Source organism: Rhopilema esculentum, chromosome 19 (genome assembly GCF_057945365.1).
Source record: "Rhopilema esculentum isolate cy_ngs chromosome 19, ASM5794536v1, whole genome shotgun sequence".
Taxonomy (NCBI): domain Eukaryota; kingdom Metazoa; phylum Cnidaria; class Scyphozoa; order Rhizostomeae; family Rhizostomatidae; genus Rhopilema; species Rhopilema esculentum.
The window spans coordinates 7,293,227-7,318,487 of NC_142833.1; the positions used below are offsets into that span (position 1 = coordinate 7,293,227).

Below are 25,261 nucleotides of genomic sequence, written 5' to 3' on the forward strand. Positions count from 1 at the left end.
GGCTGCCTGAGGTTATTTTCCAAGCTGAGATGTCGGCATCCTATACAAAAGAATGTAATTCTCAGTTTACGTTTTTATGAGTGTCGCAAATAGTATCACCCAGGTGAGGTTATTTTTGACTGCTGATTCTCACCTGAGCGAGCCGATATATCGGCTTGGTGGGGCTATTTTTTCTCATATAAACGCAAACAAAAATAGCCTCACTTCACCGACACAAAGTTGCAGATACTGCACAACACAAGCGCAAATCATTATTCTCGTGCATGGCCCAAACCAAAAGGGCGGAAGAAGAAGCAAAATCAGGCTCCAGGACAATCGAAAAAAAGCCTTTTCGATGGAGCACCGAAGTGATAAAGGAACTCTTTGACATTTTGCTGGATTATAAAAACAAATGTGCATACAAAACACTGATTTCGATGACGAAAATACACGTATTTGAAAATACACATATTCGCAAGGAAATGGCGAAAATATATCCTGGATTCTTTGGGCTTCCGGAAGAGGCAGCTCCTTTCACGCCTGTTACTGAAATGACAGCTGATAAAAAAGCAGCTTACGTAAAACAAATCAAAGAAGAACATAAATTAACAAGAACTGGGTGCACTAGGATACAACAGAAAGTAAAAGAAACACGCTAGTAATTTTCAAAAGCTGTTGTCAGTCGTCAAATTTGGCGCAAAATTGAAATAGCCCCGGCAAGCCTAGGCTATTTTTCTCTCATATAAACAGAACCTGAAAAAAGCCTCACTAAAAAGTAACATCACGTAGCCGAGGCTATTTTCTCCATATAAACAGAGCCTTAGTCAGTTGTTCACGCTGTGATGAACAGTTGAACACGGAGATTGTTATGTTGAATATAGACTCGTTGTAGCTCGAGTCTAGCTAAAGCTAGTTTATGCTGATTGTGTTTATTGTAAATTGTTCGATTCTGTTCTTGTTGTTATAAAATGGTGAAAACCCAAGATTAAGTCTTCTCTAAATGTCCTGACCTTAATCTTCAAAACACTTTTAAGCAAAAGTCTTATTAAAGAAAAAGGGGGTATCCTCTTGAGCACGAATTTGTCACATGCCCTCATATAAATACGCCAGAACCTCTTTACGATGTGAGCCAGAATCTCTTGTCTCCTCGTATTCACATGAAACTTAACGTTCTGTTAAAGCCAATGATTCTTATATTAGAAACTTGTCATCGGCTCTTTCTCCTTCTGATAAAATTGATTTTCTTCTTTAATGTGATCTGCAGTGCCCCCTTATGCTTGTTTTTTCCGAGAAGAAGAATGCGTTTTTATTGCTACACTTCCAGCGTATACATATTGCCTTCTTTTTTCAGGCTAAAGTGCTTGATCGAGACGGACATCAGATCTACGAATGCAAAAAGGGAGATCAATACATTGTTGACATGACAAATACCAAGGTACAAAACGTTTAAATTCCTTAGTCTTTCACTTCTTATTACTTAATAAAGCATATTCTATTTAACTTTTTTGATATAAGATTAATTTTCTAAAGCATGTTAAGTATGGAAGCCAAGTATTAATTTTGATACGGTTTGTACAGAGCACTTCTTCGAATGCATTTCTAGGGTGACATCATTTAAAGAACCAAAAATCTTCTTGCAATTTATACGATACAGAGCAGTTTGCAGCATCTTTCTAGTGATGATATTAAAATTTATCTGATCATGAAGATTAACCTTTCTGGTCAAACTCCAATCCCTCACCTTTTCCTGTTTTTTAAAAGTAGCTCTTTACAACTTGATTTCCAAAAGCACCAAAATCAACAAAAATTAAGAAAAAGTGTACTTTTTCCAAGGTTAAGTTTTTCTAAATAATGCAAATTTCTTCTTTTTGAACAATCATGGCTTTGTAAAAGTATTTCTGGACAGTAAACATTTCTTATAACTGACAATATCTCTGGACCTCTAGTTTTTCGTACATTGACGTTCTAGATTGCAATTATTATTCAGACGATACCGAGCTTGTTTTGTGTCTTTGCGGGTGAGAATCGCAAACCTGCGACTGCGTTGATGGTCTTGGTTCATAACAAGGAAATAATTATTTTGGTCTGAGCCAGTGCATTTCGGAGACCTTACGACTGTGTGTGAGCGTTGATGTCGAGCTATTTTAGGTTTAAATGCCAACAGTCGAACAGTCAAACTGTGTAGATAATGAGTCACAATAGAAAGCTATTTTGTCGTCTTGAAGGCCAGTCTTTTCGTAGTCGTATGGAGACAGTATTATGTTTGAGGATCTGACCTAACGCTATCATAAGAATTTTTCTTCGAAAGTACAATAGGGCAGACATCTGTCTAGTGCTATATCAATGCTTAGACGGGATAAGATAAAACAGAACACACAGGCGACAGACTTGTCTTTTGTGCGTTCAATGAAATTTCATAAGATAATGTGAATTGTGGTCTATGAGATGACAGAAAGTGATCTTTTATAAAAGTATTATCATATGTGACAGCCGTTTATATTTTTCTATCTCGTTTAAAGATAGCAGCACTCCTTAGCTTTATTAATTCATTTTTTTTAAATTTTGCATTGATGTAGATCAAGTAGGGTTTGAATTTTCTTCAATTAACCGAAACGCAGTTCAGCTATTGTTGAAACGATACAAAATAGATTCTAAACATGTCGGGTCTTGAAACTTGTGTCTGCCAAGTGACGAAATCGTTAAGAAACACCGTGCATGTCAGAGGTGTAGTGCTAGGGAGGCTAAATGGGGCTGATGCGTAAGTGTGCTGCCAAAGCTTAGCCAATTTCTGTTTTTTCTATTGTTTTTCGCAACATTTTACGCATGAGCCCCCCTTGTTATTTTTATAGCGCTACACCCCTGTCTCAAGCTGGGTGCCACCCGAAATTATTGTTTAAGTAGAAGGGAAAGCATTTGGTTTGAGGTTAGGTTCATGGCAAGAGATCCGTCTCATGGTTAGGCCTCTCAGTAAGTGAAATTTCTTGGCAAAATTTTTTCTAAAATTAAGCCTGAAGCAATAAAAATTGCACAATCTCCCGCACTTGTAAATACCTATTGGTTTAGGTTACGGTAAACGTGTTTGACACGATATTTAGTTTTCTCTCCCTAAAGGCAAAACTATTAATGGAATGAGATTAAACTATACATCATTCAATGCGCAAGAATGTGGCGATTCCAACCATATCAAAATAATTGGCAAAAATTGTAAAATGATACTTTCCAGTTAAATTTCTGGGCTACTAGCTGAAATATTCTATCGTTTTATTTCTGATAAAATATTTCCCTTTCTTATGAAAATTGCTGATGTATGCCCTATTTTCAAAAAAGGAGATTCAACCAGTAAAGATAATTATTGACCAATAAGTGTGCTCCCCTCAACCTCAAAGATATTTGAGAGAATAATGCCAGTGTTTAACTGTTCCCTTTGCTTCGTGGATTCAGAAAAGGTTATAGCAGACAACACGCTTTATTACGACTTATTGAAGGCCCGAAGAAATGCCTGGATATAAAAGCAGTGGCTGGTGTAGTGCTTATGGATTTATCAAAAGCATTTAATTGTTTACCCCATATAATTCTAATAGGCAAATTGAAATCTTATGGCTTCAGCCACAACGTAATGGAATTTAGGTATGGTTATCTAGATAAAAGAGTACAACGAGTAAAAATAAACTTAGATTTTAGTGATTGGATGCAAACATAGCAAAGAGTTCCTCAAGGATCAATCTTAGGCCCGTTGCTTTTCAATATTTACATAAACGATATTTTTCTGCATTTGAACAAAGGCAACTTATGCAACTATGCAGATGACAGTACAATTTGGCTGTCAAGTGCTGATATGAATGATCTAACTGACGACTTAGAATCGGAAGCAGCTATTCTTAATAAATGGTTTTATGAATTTTTTTGTGTGCTAAATGGCGATAAAAGCAAGCTTATAACATTTAAAGCCAATCGATCCAATTTAGAGGAATCTAAAATTCAAATAAATGGTTCTACTATAATAGAAAGAAAGAATGTTAAACTTTTGGGAGTAACTCTAGACCATCAACTTGAATTAGAAGAACATATTAAAGTTTTTTGTAAAGAAGCCGGGAAAAAGGAAACGCTCTAACCATGATTGCTTCGTATATGGACGAATCTAAGCGAATTCTTTTAATGAAAACGTTCATATTATCATATTTTAATTATTGTCCTCTTATTTGGATGTTTTGCAGTAGGAAAAGTAATAACCGGATAAACCGGATTCATTAAATAGCAATGAGAATAGCTCTTGATGATTATTATTCAATTTTTGAACAACTTTTAATATAGAGTAAAACAATAACTCCTCATAAGAAAAATTTACAATTTCTTGCGATAGAAATTTACAAAACATTTAAAGGTTTGAATCCACCTTTAATGGATGAAATATTTTCCATAAATGAATGCCCATATCTCTTAAGAAACTGTAAATTCAAAACAGCGGAGCCAGATTACAAAATATACGGATTTGATACCGTGTCATAAAGATGTAGGCAAACATGGAACTCAGTCCCAAATGAGATAAAGTACTTCCCCATTTTGCAAATATTCAAGAAAAATATCTTAGAATTTACATCGTTTAATTGTACTTGTAATCTTTGCAAGATATGCGTTAGCAACATCGGTTATGTTTGATTTACATTATATTTAGCGTTGGTAATTCAAATTAGTTGGTTTTAATTAGCTTGAGTATGCATAGCTAGAAATTGTACCAACTTTAGATAAAGAAAGAAAAAAAGAGTCTGAAGGTTAATTGAATTATGTCTAATAAAATGTGTAAACACCGTTCGATATGTGGTACTCATTGGCCTGCCTGTCCCAGAAGCAAAGTTTTGAACGGTTTCTCCAACATGGCTCAATTTTACAGCGTTGCCTTAGAACAGATTCTGGGCTCAAAGTCGACCGTAACCTCCCTTCCCCCTCCACAGATCTACAAATATTTATCTTTATATCATTCCCGTCGAATCGAGGTACCTGCAATTGATACGTGCAACGTTTTTTCCCACGGAAAAGCATCAAAAGGGAAAGCACCCTAAACTTTAAAAAGTTTCCAAACACCAAACCCCAAAATTTCGATACAAAAAGGAGGTGCATACCCTTAAATTTAATTCAAATCTGCAAAAAAATCCAATCAAATAAATTAGACCATATTAACTTTCTTTTAAAAGTTATACTCCAAGTTGAAAGTTATGCTAAAAGTCAATCCCAAAATTTATAACTATGTTTGATTTTACCAAAGTCGCTACCCCAAAATTTGTTTCCTACTTCGAAAGGTACCCCCTTAAAATGACACATCCCATACCAGTATAATCTGAAGTTACCCCTGCGGTTTTATATCGATTCTACAATGATCTGTGCTGTCATTATTGAAGTAGGTTTTTAGCTTAGCATATTTTAAAGCTGAATATGTCAATTTTTGTTACTGCGTTTACCATGCAAAGTCATTGAACTGAATTGGTCGAAAACGCTTCATTAATATTTTCACTACATGTCATTTATATGTATATGTTGAATGTTTAAGGTATAACACTCTAAATAAAAACTTACCTATCAATAAATATTTTACATAATCTACAGTCAAATTCTACAGGGTGTGCTCTTAATTCGTTTTTAAATTATGCTAATGATTGGGACTCTCTTATACCGTAAGGTAGTGTTTGCCACAGCTTTTCACCTTAATATCTCACAGTTTCTATTAAAATCTTCTTCATTTAAACAGGGTCATGTTGCTATGCTAAATGCTGGTTGTTGGGATCCAAAGAGTCCTGGGGAATTCATTACTTGCTCTGATGATGGGTATGTATACCTTAAATTTGTTATTGATCCTGGCTCGCTATTTACTCACTGGAAAAATCTCGCCAGTGACGGTCAGTTATCTTTGCAACCCTTTGCACAAATATTTTTGTTCAGGCAGACTTTTAAGCTTTCCGGCCTTAAAGAGCTTTGGAGAGGACTGCAAATCAGAAAAATGTTGAAGTTTTGCTTTACTTGGTCAATTGGGCTTCAAAAAATGATTGTTGTTGTTGTTGGGGAGAATAAAAAGCATTTATCTTAGTATGCAAACAAGTTGAGAACAAGTTAAGAATTAGTCAAGAAAATATTAAAAAAAAGTTGAGAAAAGTTAAGAACAAGTTAAGAACAAATTAAGAACAAATTAAGAACAAATTCAGAACAAATTAAGAACGTCTTGCAGCATTGAAAAACTTGGTTTCTACACCGAATTTATACCTCCTAGTGCCTAAAGATGTAACTGGGACTTGCAAAATCCACTTACAGAAGTTGCAAAATATATTCATATTTCTCCGAAAAATCGCTTTCCCGACTAAAATCTGAGTTGCTGACTTTTATAAGCTGTGAACAATTTAAGAAAAAAAATTAGCCATGGCTTAAAACCAAGCAAGTACGATCTGTTGTTTTTTTAAGAAGTTTTATGAAATTTTTTATTTCTTCAAGCATACACTCATTTTTTATAAGAAACTGGCTATAAGAAACGAGTACTGGACAGTCAGAAAAAAATTGGGAAACTCCAGTATTAGAAGCAAAAAAATTAAGAAACTATTAAATCGTGATAAAACTGAAAACAACGAAATTTTCTAAAATCCAAGAACATGACTGCCCTGTTGGCCTAGAATTTAAGATACAACGGATAAAAATATACTGCCCACATCTAAATACAGCATCAGAACGGAAGCGAATCTCTTGACATGAGAGAGAGGTCACGAACATTTCATGACATCATAATTAAGAAACACTTAAGAGACAATGAGTATTGAAATTCCAGAACATAAAGAAACTGGAGTACTCAACATCGACCTTTGTTTTTTTATAAAAAATATTAGTGTGTTTAAGGTTTTCATTTTCCCTTTCCTCTGAAATAGTTATCTTTCTAATTCATTATAAATTGATTATTGTTTGCAGCACAGTTCGACTTTGGGACGTCAATGATGTTAGAAGAAACAAGAAGGTTGTTAAAACTAAAAATAAACAAGGTAAGGCGTTGCATAGAAAATTTCAGCCTTCTGTTTTAAAATGCGACAATTTGTAGGGACTATTATCGAAGCAACTTCCGGTTAAACTCGGAAAGGATTTGTTAAGCTCACGACAGTTCAAAACTGTGATGTTTAATTTACATCTTGTTAATGGCTTTGAAGAAAGAAAATATTTTAGAGCATTCTGAAGCTTCCGTCCTACACCCTTCGGAGTATTTATACCCACCTTACGATCCACAACTGGGTACATATATAATTCCTAGCGTAGAGTTTTCGATCAATGTTTTGACATTCTATACTCTGAAGAGTGTCAGACGAAAAGCTTAAGTATATTTTTAAATGTTTTGGTTTTTCAAAGTCATTTTTGAATTCTGTACCACAAAAAGATTTTATTCATCTTATCTTAAGCCGGCTTTGTTTCATGCTAATGTTGAAATGAGATGGTATTTTAAATACCCAAATTTTTTTTGTAAGAAACTTAGCTCGGGGCAGCTCTCAGTTTCTTGATTTTTTCTATTTCACAGCAAAGTTTCACTGTAGAAGACTTCACTGTACTGTCTACAGGGTTCCTCTTTAGAAACACAAAAACGTTTAACGAGATACCATGAAATAGAACACCCATTGAGCCACAAGGAGCGCCACTTTCTCTTATATCTATATCAATTAAACAGTAAATAGGATATAATCATCGAAACGATTCAAATCCATTCCTTCGTTAAAAGAAGGATTTTGAGCAGTATCTTAGGGTCAAGAGCGCCCACTACAATGATTTCTAAGTTTTTTTTACTATGGGTCGTTATAATATAGGCAGTTTTTGGTAAAGAAGAAAAAAAGAGTGCAGATGTCACGTGACCTGATTTTGAAATCAAATCAAAGAAGCATTAGTTCGTCCATATTTCTGCAGTGTATGTAAAAACAATGTAGAAAATGTAAAAGAATATGAAAATAATTCTGGACCCTGAAATACATAAAATAGAGTCTTTTCGCCATGAGTTGGTTAACTAGTCGAATCTTGATTTTTGACCATTTCGTTTTAAAGTTTGAAGAAGAGGCGATAAAAGTCGAGGTTTGCCAAAAATAAGCGCCATTCGACATTGTTGCAGTTTCTAGCGTTGTTTGATGTACATGCGATCATTTTTGCAAATATTTTGAAGTTTGGTTGCAAAATTTTAAAAGTGAGTTCCGTTCATTTTAAGACTGTATTTTGCGGCAGGGTAAAATATTGTTTTATTTGTTGCCTTCTGTTTTTGATATAAATACAACTGCAATGCTTCTGCAGCTCCATTAATCGTTGAAGACGTTGAGGAAAAACTTGTAATTTATTCAATATCTCTTGAAACAAGGGATTTTTTTCAGACCGCTTTTTATTTTCCACACGTCGCCATAGTGGTGCACCTCCCGAAATCCACCCAGGGTCGCCTGTAAAGCCCGATTTCCATTTGACATTTTTTGTGCGCACGGGTTCAGCGCCCAAATCTGAGCATGCATAGTTAAAATCAAATGGTCTCGATTTTGCGTCCGCTGTGAACGCCAGAAAGTTGATAGGGTCTCAACTTTTTTGTACGCTCGGCCACTTGACAGCAGCACTTAGCTACGCATGCTCAGATTTGGGCGCTACGCCCGCGCGCACAAAAAATATCAAATAGAAATCGGCCTTAAAGCCATAAGCGTAGGCGCTTACGGGAAGAAAAAATCTAGGAGGGCTGCCCTACAAAAGTTCCATTGTTTACAACAAATTTTGCCGGACAAAGGAAAGATTATTATCTGATAGGGGTTGATTTTCAAAAAAATCCAAACGTTAGGGTGCTACAGCATCTTCCCCAGCCCAATGGCTTATATCCTCTCTAAACATCCCCTTTTACAGGATTTAAAGTATTAGATGAACATAATTATATGTAATAATTTTGCAAAATAGTTGGCTGTTCTATGCTGTTAGTTAAATGGTTGCAGGTAAAGAAATTCTGACACCCATAGTCTTTATAGTGGCGCTGACGCACGGGTGACGCACTTGATTTTGACGCCTGCGCCCTTATGGCGACGAGCTTTCATTTCTTACGCACAGTGCTCTACTTGTTAATGTTGGTTGTACGGAAAGCAAATTGAATCAATTGAAGAATAATTCAAAACAACGTTTAGAGGATACGCACAGTGGATATGCCGTATTTTTAATAGGCAGAGATATTATTCATAGATATTCTTCATAGGCAGCGATAAATATAGCTTTTTGTCGCAGTTATGTCGATAATTAAGCTTTGCACGACAAATAAAGTTTTGTCAAGTACAATCAAGCAGAGTTCAGTCAAGGCTCCGTTGATTCAGAGCCTCTATGAAAACCATTTGAAACTAAATAGATAAATCTTACACCAAAGAAAAAAATCACATTTCAGCTGTATTTATGAAGGAGAAGTTTGTCGGTACTTTGTTACTTAAGATCCTCTCCCCCAATACATCGAAATTGAAAACAACCAGCATAGGGTCTTTTCATGGAAGAGCACGTTTAAGGGTAGAAAACGAGAAGCCTGGTAAAACGTCGTATTGTAACTCATTGTCTCGGAAAATTTATTGATAAAGATTGCTTTGAAATTGACGGAAAACATGGCCTTCTTTGGTGGTCACATTAAGAGATTAGAACAAGGCATCGTTAGTTTGTGATTGTATTTTGATAAAAGTGAAGATGTCAAGTCCTTAGGATTAGGATATTCTTGGCTTTGCCAGACAATGACAACATCGGCTTAGTTATAATGACTGTAAGTATGTGTCTTACTACATGAAAATTTAATATATTAGGCAACTGTGCGCAGAAATGAATGAACACTGTAGAGTAAACTGTCATCGATTACTTTTGATGCTAATTTGTATCATTCTTCAGTTTTTGGGGCTGCTGTTGGAAGACAAAATGTTATTTTTATCTAAGAGGTACAGAACAGAGATGCAAAAAATCCAAGAAATTCCAAAATAATTGGAAAAGTCGATAAAAAAACATTTGCAATGCATTTTGAGTTGCTTTGCTTCAGAATCTTGACTGAGATCGGAGGTCTTTTCGCAACAGAAACAGCGTGACTCATAAGTCATAAACGTACTTGCCACATAGAATCTACGAGAGTTTTTTTTCTGTTCTCTCAGGGGTTAAAAATGAAAATCTGTGGTCTACCAATGCTAATTTCTAAATACCCCGTTCTGAACCTGCACTGGCCAAAAGGTCTTTTTATCTTCGTGCAAAATTGTGAAAAGATCTAAACGGGAAGGCAAGATTGACTAATAAATTATGATACAATATATTTATATAACCTTTTCAGTAAAAATGGTTCTGCTATCAACAAGGGTCCTGTAAAGGGTCTGGCGTTATTGAAAAAACTTGTAAAAGGGAGAATTATAATTTTAAATTTTTTGTACTACTACATATGCATTTTACATTTGTGTGCGTTGCATAAAGTCGCCATTTTTCTGTCCTTATTCCACTGGCGTTATTTTTGTTAAACCCTTGTTCTAACCGATATTTACAAGCCGAAATCAATATTGAAATATTACATGATTATATTTTTTTAGGAAATGCATGACGTAAATCGGTGGATTGTGTTCAAGGAGGAGGCTTTTTTCCTAAAATGGGTTTCAAAAAGAAAATTACCGGGAATTAGAAATTATTAAGGGGAATTGTTGAGTTTTAGCTTTAGGGTGGTTGATTTCATGGAGGCCATTAGCCCATTTCCTGGCCACTTGCCTCCTCGCTATTTCCCGCAGGCCAATTTCTAGCTCCCTAGGTCAGTTAGTGTTTTTTTGAATTTGGAATCTGTCGCAAAGACTTGACTAGTGCATACATTCACCTTCTGTTCACATGTGGTTTCCTGAATTCTTTTATCCGGTAATATCAGAGGGATTTATATTAGGAGATTCAACTGATTAACAATGAACTACAATGCAATGTCCCATGCAGCCAATTTTCCCTAGGGCTCAGTGCTTCTTAGTGATCCGTTTACATGTAAAATATATTCTCCTACGTCAGCATGAACTGTAAAGAAACAGTTTTTGTGTAGGACAGAGAAGATATTGAAGACTTGTAAAGCTTTGGTTGATTTTCAGGCCTACAGATCATACTCGCCTCGTTTGTACGCTAAATCACAGGGGACCTCTGTGATATTCTTAGCACATCTAATAATAGAGAGCCTGGGTACCCAACAGGCCAGCTTTCAACAGGCTTGCAGTTACAGTTACCTTGTCCAAAGAAATATACTTACCGAAACGTTACAGCATTTCATTCAGCATTTCATGTGTCATGAATCATTTGCCATTTTTTTCTTAAAGAAATTTCGCGTTTCTTCAAAGAAGCAAAACGTTTGCTGACATTGTTTACGTATGAGCTAAACTAAGTACCGAATAAAGATTTCAGTCATGAATTACATAAAGTTTGAGTTATTGTTGAGAGGGCTTAAGAATGTTTGAGCAATAAAATGTATAAGAGACCTCATATAAAGCAGTAAGGACTAAGATTTTACCGAGCTCACTACAAAGTCGATACGCAAAAGACCATTAAAAAGAGTGGTTAAACACTGAATTAGGGAAGAATTAGGGAACCAGCCAAAAGACTCTAGATATACGTAGTAGCAGTTCTGACTTGGACTGATGTCTAATTCATACCCCCAGAAGATAATTTGTTTATTTCTTTTTCTTAGCAAGAAAGACAGGGGCCACATTTTGCACTTTTAGCAATGATGGAAAGATAATAGTTGCTGCATGTCAGGTATGCTGATAAACCAGGCCTGCTTAGGGTCGCTGCTATTCTCATTTGTTTCAATATTTTAGTTAAATAGCTAAAGTAAAATTGGAGCAACATATTTCTTATTCACACTTTCAATAAAATGAATAGATAAGGAATGTCAGATAGGCTGTACATACTTGGTTTCTTCTAACGCTTTGTATCGCTACTTCTTCTAACGACTCCCCTTAACATTCATGCCTCTGTACTGCAAGTCTCCAATGACTTTTTAATTAACCTATAGTCTCTTTAAACATGATATGAATAAATGTTGGAAATTAGAAGCCAAAAATGTCATGTTTATTTATAGTCTTTCTTGTATATTTATACGAAGCTCTGTGTTTTGAAATTAGAACCGCACTGTTCTATTCACGAAAGCTTAGTCTTTCTACTCGGTATGTAACTTAGAGAGACACCTTCTACTGAAGCTTAGTGATGTTAAATCTGTACTCATGACGGAGGTAAAACTAAGAGAAAACTCATTGGATTATTGGTAACATAACGCATTCAACATAAACAAATGTTAACATAACAATATCTGCCATCTTGCTAATCGAACTAACTAAAAACGTGGTGCGCGGTCAGAGAACTAGGAACCACTGAAAGGATAATGTTTCATAATGGTAAATGTTCATGTTCATACATAGGTATATATAAGTCACATCTCAACAAGTGATCCTCAGCCAAGCTTTGCATATACACCTTTTCTTACGACTCTTTAGACGCTTTCCATACATGCCTGTTACTCGTTGTGATTCCAGGCACGTTTGCTGTTTTGTTGCAAGGAGAGGCACATAAAATTCAATTTTATTCGACACTCCACTAATGAGAATAATACAATCGAAAATACATATCCAGGAACAGACCAAGAGTAACATGAGAGGGAAAATGTCAAGTTTAATTGGTTCCTTTTTTTTGAACAACCAGGGATTACTCATTTTGGACACTATGTTATGGAAAAGCCTAATTGTAAGCAATCTCTCAAAAAGTTCATTACAATTTTGATCGCTATATGCTATATCGATCCCTTAAGAATTTACCGTGTAAGCAGTTTCAGATTGCAGTTGCTAAGCGAAATAACAATAGGCAAAATTAAGGGACGAATAGCTAGCAACCTCTCAAATTTCCAAGAAAAAATTTCTAAATGTCCTTCATAACAGTATTTTGGCCGACTCAAATGCTTCTTCTGTCGGTTAGAAAGGAGCAAGGAATCCATCGTCAGTTTAACAACAGGAAAAAGGAAACGTTGTTTACAAGCTTATTTCTGGAAAAGTAATGGTAACTTTCTACTTTTTAATCTACTTTACTAATATTGATAATGGATAAGAATGGCAATTATTTTTTCAATTCCAGGATGGTTCCATACAAGCATGGGACACACGAAAACCCTTTGTAAGTCTGTCATGTTAATCTTTCTCTTGAATACAAAGGCAAATGAGCCTAAGTTCATTCAATCAGATTTCTGATAGTTAGTTTGCATTTCATGCTTGCATTCTAAAAGAAATGCACTTTTATTATTGTAACATTGTTTTCAAGAGTTTTTTCTTAAAATAACTGGCTCAATAGCAAACCTAAATTTTTAATTAATACCTCGACTAAATCGACTATAAAGACCTTAAATTGAAGATGGACCAGAGAAGTTTTTGCATCGGAAGTTACTTGTTTTTGATGACATTACATTCACATAGCGCATATTCATCAAACGTTGATAAAAAAATCTTTGAAAATCAACCAAGGGCTTAACCTCAACTTTTACTTCATTTACTAACTAAATTAACTATGCTGATTACAGATCTATGATGGAATCAAACATATTTTGAACGGAAGTTAATTTATATATGACATTGTCAACTTAAAGAATATTCATTTGGAACCGCCTAAATTATTTTCTCGCAACTATTATTATAAAACCAGTTACATGTACTAGCTTGCGTGCTGTATTATATAAAAGAATATAACTAGGAATTTAATTAAAATTGTACTAGGAAATATTAATGGATTTAAATTTTACTTAAAGGCAGACTGTCCCCTATTGTGCTTGACTTTATTTTCACGGGAGTGAATTTCACGCACCGTCGAGCTTGATCGATAATTAAACGATTTAAACCAATCAGAGACAACTTTGATTTAAGAGCTCTTGAATCAAATGGCTGTTTTCCCCTTTGAAGTGAAGCTATGGCTAGAAAAATTTGGTTCCCTGTTTGGTTTTTTTCGACAGATATGTCAACAGCGAAAGGAAATTCTTCCATTCTTATCATTCAATATCGTCCACTACCGCAGCTAGGCCAGTTCAAGCGAATAGCGTAATCCATCAAGGCGAGAAGACCAATTGTTCATATTAGTCAATCATTGAGGGGACAGACTGCCTTTAAATTCACAGTTATAAACAAGTTCGAATAGCTCACATTCAGTGCTTTTGAAGGATGTATAGAATTACTTTTTTACGTAAATCTGAACGTTTTTATATCACGTCATCATCATTTATGATGTCATCATCCTTTATTGGATGATGACGTAATAAATGATGTCATTGGATGCGGTTATTGGATGTCATGGAAATGTAAGCAACATTTTAAAAAGTAAAAAAACGTCCTCGCTGTCTTCTTTGCTGGAAATCCAAAAGTGTAGCTCAATTCCTCTTCATCTGCGTCAAGCTGATCGACTTTATTTTGCCTGACCTGATCTTATTGGCTACGGAATCATCATTGGTTACGTATTTAAATTCATCGCACTCCTGATTCTGCTGTTGTTGGGTTATCGATGTTTTGGGCCCTGCATAAGATGAATATATATTGTGTGATAAAACATCTCTGGAAGTAGAGATTTTAAATTTGCTATGAGCTATTTTTTTAAAGTTGACGTTTCCACCATTATTTGGGAAACTGTGTATTTTGTATGCAATCGTGTAGCTTGCTCTTATTGCTTGCCCTGTTTTGTCTTCAAAACGTTTCTTCTTTGTATATTCCAAAGGTACATACAACATTTTGTAACCGTGAGGCTCACGCAAATGGCACCAGCACGTCCTGTCTCACTTTCGCGTATGACAACAATGAGTTTGCGTCAAGAGGAGGTAAGTATCATTGAATTCAGAAGAAGCTATTACCTTTCAACCGACATATTTTAAACCCATGTGAACTGTAAGCATAAAATTTTGATGTTAAATATGGAAAGGATACTAAAACGCCTCATTTGGCTTGGCATTTGCATTATTACACATTTCTTCGCCATACAAACTTGAATCAAGGAAAAGAGGCTCTAGGATGGCTGAGAGTTTGCGAAACTGTTCAAGCAGAGGCGAGGAAAGGTTTTCATTTAACTAAATTGCTATTCAAAATACCTGCCAATTCCAACTTAGATACGTAGTTTATTAAACTAGAGTTTACTGACTATCAACTTTTAGAAATACCTTAGAAATACCTTCCAAGATGCAGTTTAAAGTTTGCTTACAGAGATACTGGTTTTTGACTGAAGATAATGACAATCAAAGGCCCCTTGTAGCTCCAGAGTTATAACCTTCCATGTCTTCTAAGCAAACTATTTGTCCATTTTCAGCCTTTTTCTGGCGGATCTAGATTTTTCGGCTGATGAATCGATCAAATTTCTGCTAACCTAGATCTCTGGTTACTATTTTGCATTTTGCTCACCATAAAAATCGACTTTGAACCTCGTTGCAAAATGTTGCGGTACGCCATCCTGCCCACTCTTCATTACCCTGGCGTCGCAGATAGGCGAGCTATTTGTCTTTTAATGCTTATGCTTGTGGTGTCAGAGGCTGCAAATTTTCTTTTTAATTTGTCATCATATTCACAATGCAGCCGAAAAGGATTATGGCCTCCAACTAAAAGATATTGACTAGACGTGACAAGACAGTTAACCACTTTGCAGGAATTATATTTTTCAAATTAGGTTTGAAACCGCTTATTACTAAGTTTGAAATAAAGCCAGCGACACATTGTTTTAAGTCTGAAGAACGCTTCTTAAGTGCACCTTAAAATATCCATCAATCATTAAGAAATAGTGGAACAAATAACTATAATTGCTATGTTGTTCCATCTTCAATCCTGTCTGTTGTTTCTTCTTCATGTACCAGGTTCCAAGGGCCCAAAACGAATCCTGGAACTTTCAGTGAAATCTAAGTTTTTTTTAATTTTGACCATATTCTGAGCTCCATGAACCAAGACATAATTTCAATGATTTGATATGGAAAGTGAATGAGCTCATTTGACTACATTGAAACCAATAGTGGTTAGATTAAGCTGTTTTATCATATTTGAGACTATAGAACTAGCACTATACCTTAATTAAATATTTCTTTTTGTATTAATGAGCTACAAATTGGCTGAGATATGACCACACGATAAAGGTTCTTTGCCCGTCAAATCACTTTAATTTTGTCTCTGTTCGTAACTATATGAACCAAAATAACAGTGATCCGTTAACAAACATAAGATCTGTTATTTGCCATATTCAAGCTAATTGCTACCCATTTTCAAGCTAATTGCTCAAAACATACAAGGGCTACACACAACCATTCAAACTTGTAAATCTTTTGGTGGTACAAAACTTGTAAATGGCTTTGAAAAAAGCAAACATTTAGTAAACTAAAGCTTTTCGTCTGACACTCTTCAGAGTTTAGAACGTCAGAACATGGATCGAAAACTCTACGCTAGGAAATAAATATACCCAATTTAGGATCGAAATAGGCCAATCAGAAACACGAGCACATGACTGTATAGGTTGACCAATCAGTGCCGCTTGCCTATTGAGAACGTTACCAATGGAGTCCTAAGGTGAAAACGAACTCCTTTTGTCTACACAGTAGCAGTTTTTTCGTGCTTATGTAGATAGATTCCAAAACTGCTAGGTGGAACGACGATCGGGCTTTACCAATAATCCGAAACATGTCGCCATTATAGTTTTTTGCACAATCTGGGTTTTCTAGTAAATGCTGCCCGATAGCAGAATCGCAGGTTTTAGTTATAATTTTAGATTTGCAAGACCGAGGTGGCTGCTCTCTTTGGGGATGGGTTTTGTTTCTAATATGAGACGGAACATGTTGTTTTATTCTATCCTACAATCTTTGGGTAGTGCGTCCTACGTTGCCAGAATCACACTGGCACGTAAATTTATATACAACGGAACTTTTTTGTGTGGCAGGAACGCAGTCCTTCCGTCCATTCCGTCCATTAATCGTACCAATTTTCCTTTATTCTAGAGTTTACAAACTCACGCTATTTTCCCTGCCTTGTCTGAGCGCCTTTCCTTGCCTCTTATTCCAATCTCGCCATTTACGGATACCTTTATTGAAAGTTTCTTCCTTTTTAATGCATTATTTTGCTTTACAAACACTTATCTTGGAAACATTTCGGTCTCGATAGCAGCACCGCACTTTTTGGACTCGATCATGTCCTTAGAAAAAACTCTCTCTAGCCCAAAGCCAACTATTTGTCTCAAATTCCGTTGAGACCAAAGTTAGACCAGTTTGTTTTTCTTCAAACTTCTGCAGTGCATTCTTGACATTGGTGTATACACATAATTCTCGTAATTGTTCGCCCGACAATGCATCTGTTGCCAACGTAAGGGCATGCAAAAAGCTCATATTTTCGAGAATCCTGACGTATCATTCGGTAAAAATGTTACCGAAACGATTTCGTTCTGTAACCTTTTTGTTTTAGGCCAATAATAGGCCTAATTGTAAGCGTAAGAAACTGCAGGAAGCATGTAAAAGCATTGCACAATCAGCAAAGGATAGACAAGTCTGCTAAAAAGTTGGATAAACTTTATTTATGATGCAAGGCAACTACATTAACACAACTAAATGCGCACGTCTAGATATGTACAGCTAGATGTGCACAACTACAGGAGCACAGCTATCAACGTAAAGGCAATCGACAGATAATCTGTCAGTTATTTGTTGGCCAATCAATCAACATCTGCTTGGTATCACGCTTACTGATTGGCCAATTGCTGATTGAAAGATGGCCTAAGTCACTTGAGTATCTGTTTAGGCCCATCAATTAGCTTTCAACTTTCAAATTGCAAGCAAAAAGTCGTCGGATCTTTGATTAAGATGCATCCTTGTTGAACATAGTTTTGCGTTATACACACAAATTTTTGTTTACCAAATTCATCATAGCGTAATTTTACCAATAGACAGGGAAGAAGCCCAAAAACCTGGCAAAGTGCCTAACTTTTGTTTTGACAACAGGAACTTACACTATACTTGTCGCTGATCATTTTAAGACCGTACAACTTTTTTGCAAATCAAATGATGTGACAAAATTGAAGACGTCTTTTCTGCAGTCATTAAGATTTTTTGACAAGGTTTTCAAAAATGTTCTATTTCAACGTGTACAAAACATAATGGAAAAAATGATATAAATAAACACTATTATACTTCTTACAGATACATATATTGAAAATGTAGAAAATTATAGATTTTATGACGTCATTGAAATAGCGAATAAGCATGCATTTGAAACTTATTTCTTCGTCAATAACCTCAGCCAAAGTGTAAAATATGGTAACAAAAAGACCAAAATGTCTGTAAATCCGTTCATTGGAAAGTTTCCATATTTGCAAAACATCGACGTAGCGCAACGGATATAACTCGCAAAATATGGTGTTAACAGGCTTATGCATCTTTCAGTCTTGTTCTATTGCTGAACTTGCATCGCTTGCGTTAGACGGTACGTTGTTGCGTTATACGTTTCTGCTTAATGTTGCGTTTTGATGTAAAACTTGGTTGGATTGGCTCTCCTGCGAACCAAACTTGTCTCATTAATATTTGCTTCTCTCTTAGCACCACTCCCATTCGTAGCGGTAAATTTTGTGCATGGTTTTCAATTGAATTTATACCAGTAGCATATCTGATGATTTTCTTAAAGAACGCTTGGATAGCAGAGTCAGGGTCTGGAAACAATGATATGGATGATGTAGTTTTTATCGAAACACTGTTCAGGAATATGTAACTACCAAATTGAAAATGATACTGCCTTATGCTTTGTCGAATTATTTAAGGCTGACAAATCTGCGATATTCAAGAATAATGTAAAATTTCTAAAGATTCCGAAACTTTGGCTTGTTGATCTTACCGTTGTCCTAGAAACCACGGTTCATTTGTAGAAGCCATTGATGATTGTTGTCCTAGGGACAATGGCACAGCTTTTGTAAGTATTGGGTTATCTTTGAAGATGACACTGAATAGCAGAACCATTGCATACGGAACCATGTTTTTCGTGCCATCTTCAAATTTTGCGGTATCCAATACTTATTGGGTTATCCAGCAAAATGTAGCATTATTACATACCCCTTAAAATATATCCTTTCAATGAAATGCAACTTCCCTAGGATTGTCAGTATCGTTTTATCTGTTTTTGACTAAATCGGGTTAATTGCCAACTCTAATATTTTGCAGGCGACGATACATTGAAAACCTGGGATTTAAGAAATTTCAAGAAGCCAGTAAACATTGTCAAGAACTTGGTTTCTTTCTACGACGTGTAAGTGATTATTATTATTATGTATGACTACCAAAGTCATTCAGAGCATTGAATGCATCAGCAAAAGATTTGTGTCACCTAGTTACTTCAGTAAACAAATATTTAAGCTTCATTTTAATGTACACTTTTTATAAGTTAGATTGTGTGAAACATAACTTTACTTAGCTAATTAAACATCAACGTATAACCTTTTCGATTTCGTAGTTGTAGGGTATTTTATTGCCTCTCTAAATATTGTTATCGGAGAGGCTTAATAGATAAACGGGTTAACTTGCCTAAAGGGAGAATGGAAATGAGAAAAGTGGGAAGTTTTGTGACATAATAAATGTTTTCTGTAAAATTCTGTTGAACAAACTTGTTTCAAGGAATGTTAATTCCCGCGCCTTCCATCCCCCTCCCCGCGCCTTCCCCCCTTCTTCAGGATATTGGGAAACCTTATGTTATTTGATTTGAAATACAGGAAATAAAATTATCATTTTGGCTGAGATTGATTTCAACATTGAGAATTTGAGTAGATTAAAATAAACAACCAGCTTTTTATTGTGAAAATTCATGATGCTAAGGTAAGTTCTTTATGAGAATGTTATTCACTTTGAAATTGTCTATCTATTTATTGATTTGTTTATTTCTTGTAAATCTCTTAATAAAATCAGTTTAATTTATTTTCCATTACAGTTCTAAATGTACATATAGTCCTGACGATAGAATGGTTATAGCTGGGACGTCAGTAAAAAAGAACCAGGTTTGCTTTCAGTTTTATTTCTATTTGCAAAGAATCCTTACAAAATACTGCCATCCGAGTTGCTATGACGCTGCCTCTGTTAAGTGAGTGCTAGTGGGAGGCTGTTTAATAATTGGTCAAATGTTAGGAAAACTAGATAATGTAATCGTGTCGTTAATGTTTTTGATATTACATTGCAAGCTACTGTACTCAGCAATTTAGAAAAGATCTGATGGATGTGTGGGACACTTTTCCCATTTGAGCAAATACAGAAAACTGAATATGTGTGAGAGAAAGTTCCTCTTTCAATTTTTGGTTGATCGCATTAATTAGAGAAAAGGTAGCTCCCAGAATCGTATTTATTCGATTATAGGCCTGCCTTGTTTATAAGCCGCCCTCCTAGTGTGGGATGTTATTACATGAATTGTGCAAAATGTGACACCAGGAAGAAGCGTCCACTTTGGGGAAATTAATCCTTGCTCTTGTTTCCACCCAAAATCGCATGCAACAGGTATATCCTGCCATCTTTCCAGTGACTGTCCCCATATGATTCTGAAAGAGTTGAGAAATAAAAAGGTAAGATTATTTCCCTGATAAATTTCATGGATGGTAAAGTACTTTCGCTGTAAGTCCTCCGTATTTAACTGTAGGCTGAGTTAAATACGGAGGAACTTAACCATGCTAAGAAGTTGCTGTGCTGCAAAGCTTGAGGTGTTTTTGAAAATATTTGGCAACCTGCTCAAGACACTTGACATATTTTGATTAAATTAGCAACCTACCCTCCTTGCAGTAACGCTCTTCTAGAATGCTGAATTAAGGCATCTCTGGTAGGTGGTAAGGATTCTATATTGCGAGCCGTTTTACGGCATTCATTCACACTCTGCAACGTGCTTAATCGATCATATATCATGACGACATATGTCTCAAGGGACTGGATATCCTCATTGGTTAGGTTCCTTGTGTTGCTATTAGATAGCCTGAAAGACAATTTATTCATGCTTTGGCAATATGGAAAAAGCTTTTAATTTTGCACTGTTTCTCGTGACATTGATTCAGGACTCCTGACGCATAATCTCGTTAGGTTGCAACCTAAACGATTCCACAATCCAGAATATGAAAGCAGAAGTATCAAACCTTACCTTTTGAAAGTTTCCGTTATAGAAGGATGTGATTTCCAAACATCCCAACACATCTTCTTTCCCCGACCATAGAATGAAGACACGGTATCACATTCAGTAAATGCATACCAGAATGGTAGCGCAGTACACATATCGTCTCCAAGGTTCGCCACATAGTCGTGCACTGGAAGCCACTGCTTCCTGCAGTAAATTAGCCATCGATTATTACCTGCAGTAAATTAGGTTCATGAATAATTTCAGCCGCCCTTGATTATAAGCTGCACAAACAAAACCATGCAGAGGTTTGGAATGACAGACGCAGAAAACTGATAAAAACCTGATTGTGTATATAAACTTACAAATAGACATTGGAATTTCTATCAACAGAAACAATATTGTCCAGCATGGCATCATCCAAAACGGCCAAAAGTATTTCTTCTGCATCTTCTATATTATCATCCCGAGCTTCAAAGTAGCAAGAAAGTTTGGCAGGATCTGGATAAAATAATATATGCTGCCCTCGTTTATAAGCATCCCTTGATTGTAAATTGCAACAACAAAACTTGCCAAAAAATAATTTTCAACCGCGTCTTATAATCGAACAAATACGGTACATCATTAGACAGGAATTGTGGGTAATACTGTGAAGCTGAACTAGCGAAATAATTGAGTAAGAGCATCGACTGAATTTATGAAAGCTTTTCCTTTCTTGTAAACCTAACTTTCCCTCTCCCTTTATGGCAAATCTGTTTGCCTGGTGTAAAATGTTTGCTGTGTCCAATATTCGGGTTCGATAATTTCCTTTCAAAGTCATGCATCAAATGCCTTGAAACAAATTAGATATTTCACCATCTACATTGGAAATGTAAGAAAGGATTGCAGTGGCAAAGAATACTGTACAATACTGTTCCTTCTTAAAAAGTGACTCCCTCGATGAATACTACGCTGCTTCGTGTTGACGGACTGTAGCAAACAGCTTCCCAATAATCCTGCTATTGTTGTCCTTGTTGTTGTTTTCACTGTTGGTTCTTATTCCTGACCATTTTTCTTTTAGGGCGATGGAAAGCTAGTAATTTTTGATCGGACAAATCTCGGGATACTAAGAGAAATTTCTGTTGGAAACGCAGTAAGTTTTTTTGACAGCTAGATATACTTAAATTAATTTGGAGTTTCTTGTTTAAAGATTCTAATAAGCGCTATTATGTTCGCTGTTTGTTCTGCCTATTTGTACCTTTTTGTTCATTTTGAAATTTGAAGAACCCGAAAAGTGGACTGTCATTTCACTGGATATTTATCTGTATAGTTCGGTATTTGTTTAGTTCGCTATTTGTGTAATTCGGCATTTGTATAGTTTGGTATTTGCATGGATCGGTATTTGAATAGTTCGAGATGTGTATAGTTCGGGATTTGTATAGTTCGATGTCTGTATAGTTCGGTACTTGTATAGCTCGGTATTTGTATAGTTCGGTATTTGTGTCGTTCGTTTTTGTATAGTTCGATGTCTGTATAGTTCGGTATTTGTATAGTTCGGGATTTGTATAGATCGGTATTTGTGTAGTTCGGTATTTGAATAGTTCGGTAATATGCCAAGTTGCAGGAAAGAGTGATCACATGTTTCTAGCCTTTTCTGTTTCGCAAAACTGTGTAAACAAATTTGGCACTTTTTTTAAAATCCACTTCTTATTTTTCCCGTATTTGACTTTGGATATATAAACCGGCAATAGTTTGGTGATATAAAAAGATTGTTAAAGGAAGCGATTAATAAACATATAATTTTGAATAACATATCATTAGAAAAACAATCTCAATCAGCATCTTTCTTACCAAGGTTAGTGTGAGTACGGGCTATAATTGATTTATGTCAATATTTGCAATAACCATGAGATCTAAATATGTTTTGGATTTATTTAGAGTGCTGTTAGCTGTCTGTGGCATCCAAAGCTGAATCAAATCTTTGCAGGCTGTTCAAATGGTAACATAAAAGTTTGCTTTGATCCAGAAAAGAGCAGAAAGTAAGTCTTTGTAACAGAACGTGAAGTTGAATATCACAGACTGATATATTTGTGCTCTGGGGGGTGGTCTGTTCCAGAACCTACAATTCTTTCCCTGTAATAATGTTGCTTTATTTCAACATTGATTTGTTACAGTTAAAAATTTGACTGTAATCCGATATATCCAGTCAGATTCTTAAACGATAATTTTTGGGGAAAAGAACATATATGTGTTGCAATGTAATATTTTTGGCTCTTTGGGGTTACCAGTCATCAAGGAAATCATAGAAATTAGTATGCTGTGAAAAGAATACTATACAATACTTTCAGGAAATCCCTCATTTTATTCAGGGTCATCTCTTCAGTAAAGTTTAACTGTCTGACAAATTTTATACAATAAATTTTTAAATGGCTTTGAAAAAAGAAAACATTTAGTAAACTAAAGCTTTTCGTCTGACGCTCTTCAGAGTTTAAAACGTCAGAACATAGATCGAAAACTCTACGCTAAGAAATATATATACCCAGTTGCGGATCGAAATAGAAACAGTATTAAATCTAATATTAGAAACAAAAGCCACCCCCAAAGAGAACAGCCACCTCGGTCTTGCAAATCTAAAATTACAACTAAAACCTGTGATTCTGCTATCGGGCAGCATTTGCTAGAAAACCCAGATTGTGCAAAAAACTATAATGGCGACATGTTTCGGATTATTGGTAAAGCCCTATTGTCGTTCCATCTAGCAGTTTTAGAATCTATCTACATAAGCACAAAAAACCGCTACTGTGTAGACAAAAGGAGTTCGTTTTCACCTTAGGACTCCATTGGTAACATTCTAATAGGCAAGCGGCACTGATTGGTCAACCTTTACAGTCATGTGCTCGTGTTTCTGATTGGCCTATTTCGATCCACAACTGGGTATATATATTTCTAAGCGTAGAGTTTTCGATCTATGTTCTGACGTTTTAAACTCTGAAGAGTGTCAGACGAAAAGCTTTAGTTTACTAAATGTTTGCTTTTTTCAAAGCCATTTACAAGTTTTGTACCACCAAAAGATTGTTTGAATAAATTTTTATGCATCTAAGATGCGATAATATTCGACTCCATGAGTTAACTTTTGACAAGGATAATATTTGTGTTAAAAATTTCCTTACTACACTTTTTCATTAACAGTTTTTTGGTTCTGCTTGCCAAGAGGATGTTTCCATGATAAATTCCAACCTGCGTTCATTTCACTTTAGTCGCCTTATTAATGCGATTCCGGCGAGGCATTGACGGAAAAGGCAATTTAAACCCAGGCTCAGAACTGCCTTCCATCTGTCGCGTAATATTATCAAACCAAGTAAAGGTCCCTACGGTTGTTTCTTTGGGCTAAGATCAAGTGAAGGCCAGCCCAAAGTGTTAGTACGACGTTTCCAGCATACCTCTTCGTCAGTATAATATATGACCATATTTGTGTTGAAGTAAAAGGGTTGAATTATGGGACATCTACAATCTGGGACAAAAATGATTGAGACTTTTCAAGAAAAGCTTATATTTTCACTTTCCTTTCAAAAATATATTTTCCCCCTCCCCCAATTCAATGTTGAATGCATGATTTCGAGGAGAAATGATAGAACTACAAATCCAACATTGAATCGGGAGGGAAGGGGGGATTCGAATTTACAGGGGCAAGGTAAAGTAGGAAATTACAAAAATTGCATTTTGTCTCAACTTTTTTGTCCGGGATTGTAGTCTTCACAGTAAGATTTAGTTATGCTGATATCTTGGTGGGGACTCATCCTCCTTTGCTCCTAGCCATACCGCTATTTCGCATAAGCATTTGTGTCACTTGCCTGTATATCCAACATTAGCAAATCGATGCGAAGATTTTCATGTTAAGAGAATCTAAATTTCTTTTCTGCCAGTGGAGCGACGCTATGTGTTGGCAAAGTAAAAAAGAAGCGGATTGATCCTGGGGAACAAATGATCAAGAGCCAAATCATAACTCGTATGTATCCAAATGTAAATCTTTCAGAGAATCTTAGAGCTGTCCGGTTCTATGCAAGTATATACATATATATACCGTAGTCGATCCAGGGCGTATATACATACATCTTTCAGTCATAATTGACCTCTCATACTATTATTATCTTCCAAGTTAACTATACGTATTTATTGACTCCTTATATGGTTAGTTACAATTGATCGTT

The 25,261-nt window shown here is 35.7% G+C and overlaps 1 protein-coding gene across 1 annotated transcript in view; it reads left to right on the top strand.

Moving 5' to 3' along the window:
- Window positions 1-25,261, top strand: part of LOC135688028 (WD repeat-containing protein 70) — a 54,812-nt gene that overhangs the window by 13,709 nt on the left and 15,842 nt on the right. The window contains exons 10-20 of the mRNA XM_065204709.2: window positions 1,331-1,414; window positions 5,720-5,796; window positions 6,919-6,989; window positions 11,657-11,724; window positions 13,093-13,131; window positions 14,710-14,809; window positions 19,157-19,241; window positions 19,917-19,983; window positions 22,135-22,206; window positions 22,992-23,092; window positions 24,977-25,059. Coding sequence (XP_065060781.2) covers window positions 1,331-1,414; window positions 5,720-5,796; window positions 6,919-6,989; window positions 11,657-11,724; window positions 13,093-13,131; window positions 14,710-14,809; window positions 19,157-19,241; window positions 19,917-19,983; window positions 22,135-22,206; window positions 22,992-23,092; window positions 24,977-25,059 — 847 coding nt within the window. The remainder of the gene's footprint in view (window positions 1-1,330; window positions 1,415-5,719; window positions 5,797-6,918; window positions 6,990-11,656; window positions 11,725-13,092; window positions 13,132-14,709; window positions 14,810-19,156; window positions 19,242-19,916; window positions 19,984-22,134; window positions 22,207-22,991; window positions 23,093-24,976; window positions 25,060-25,261) is intronic.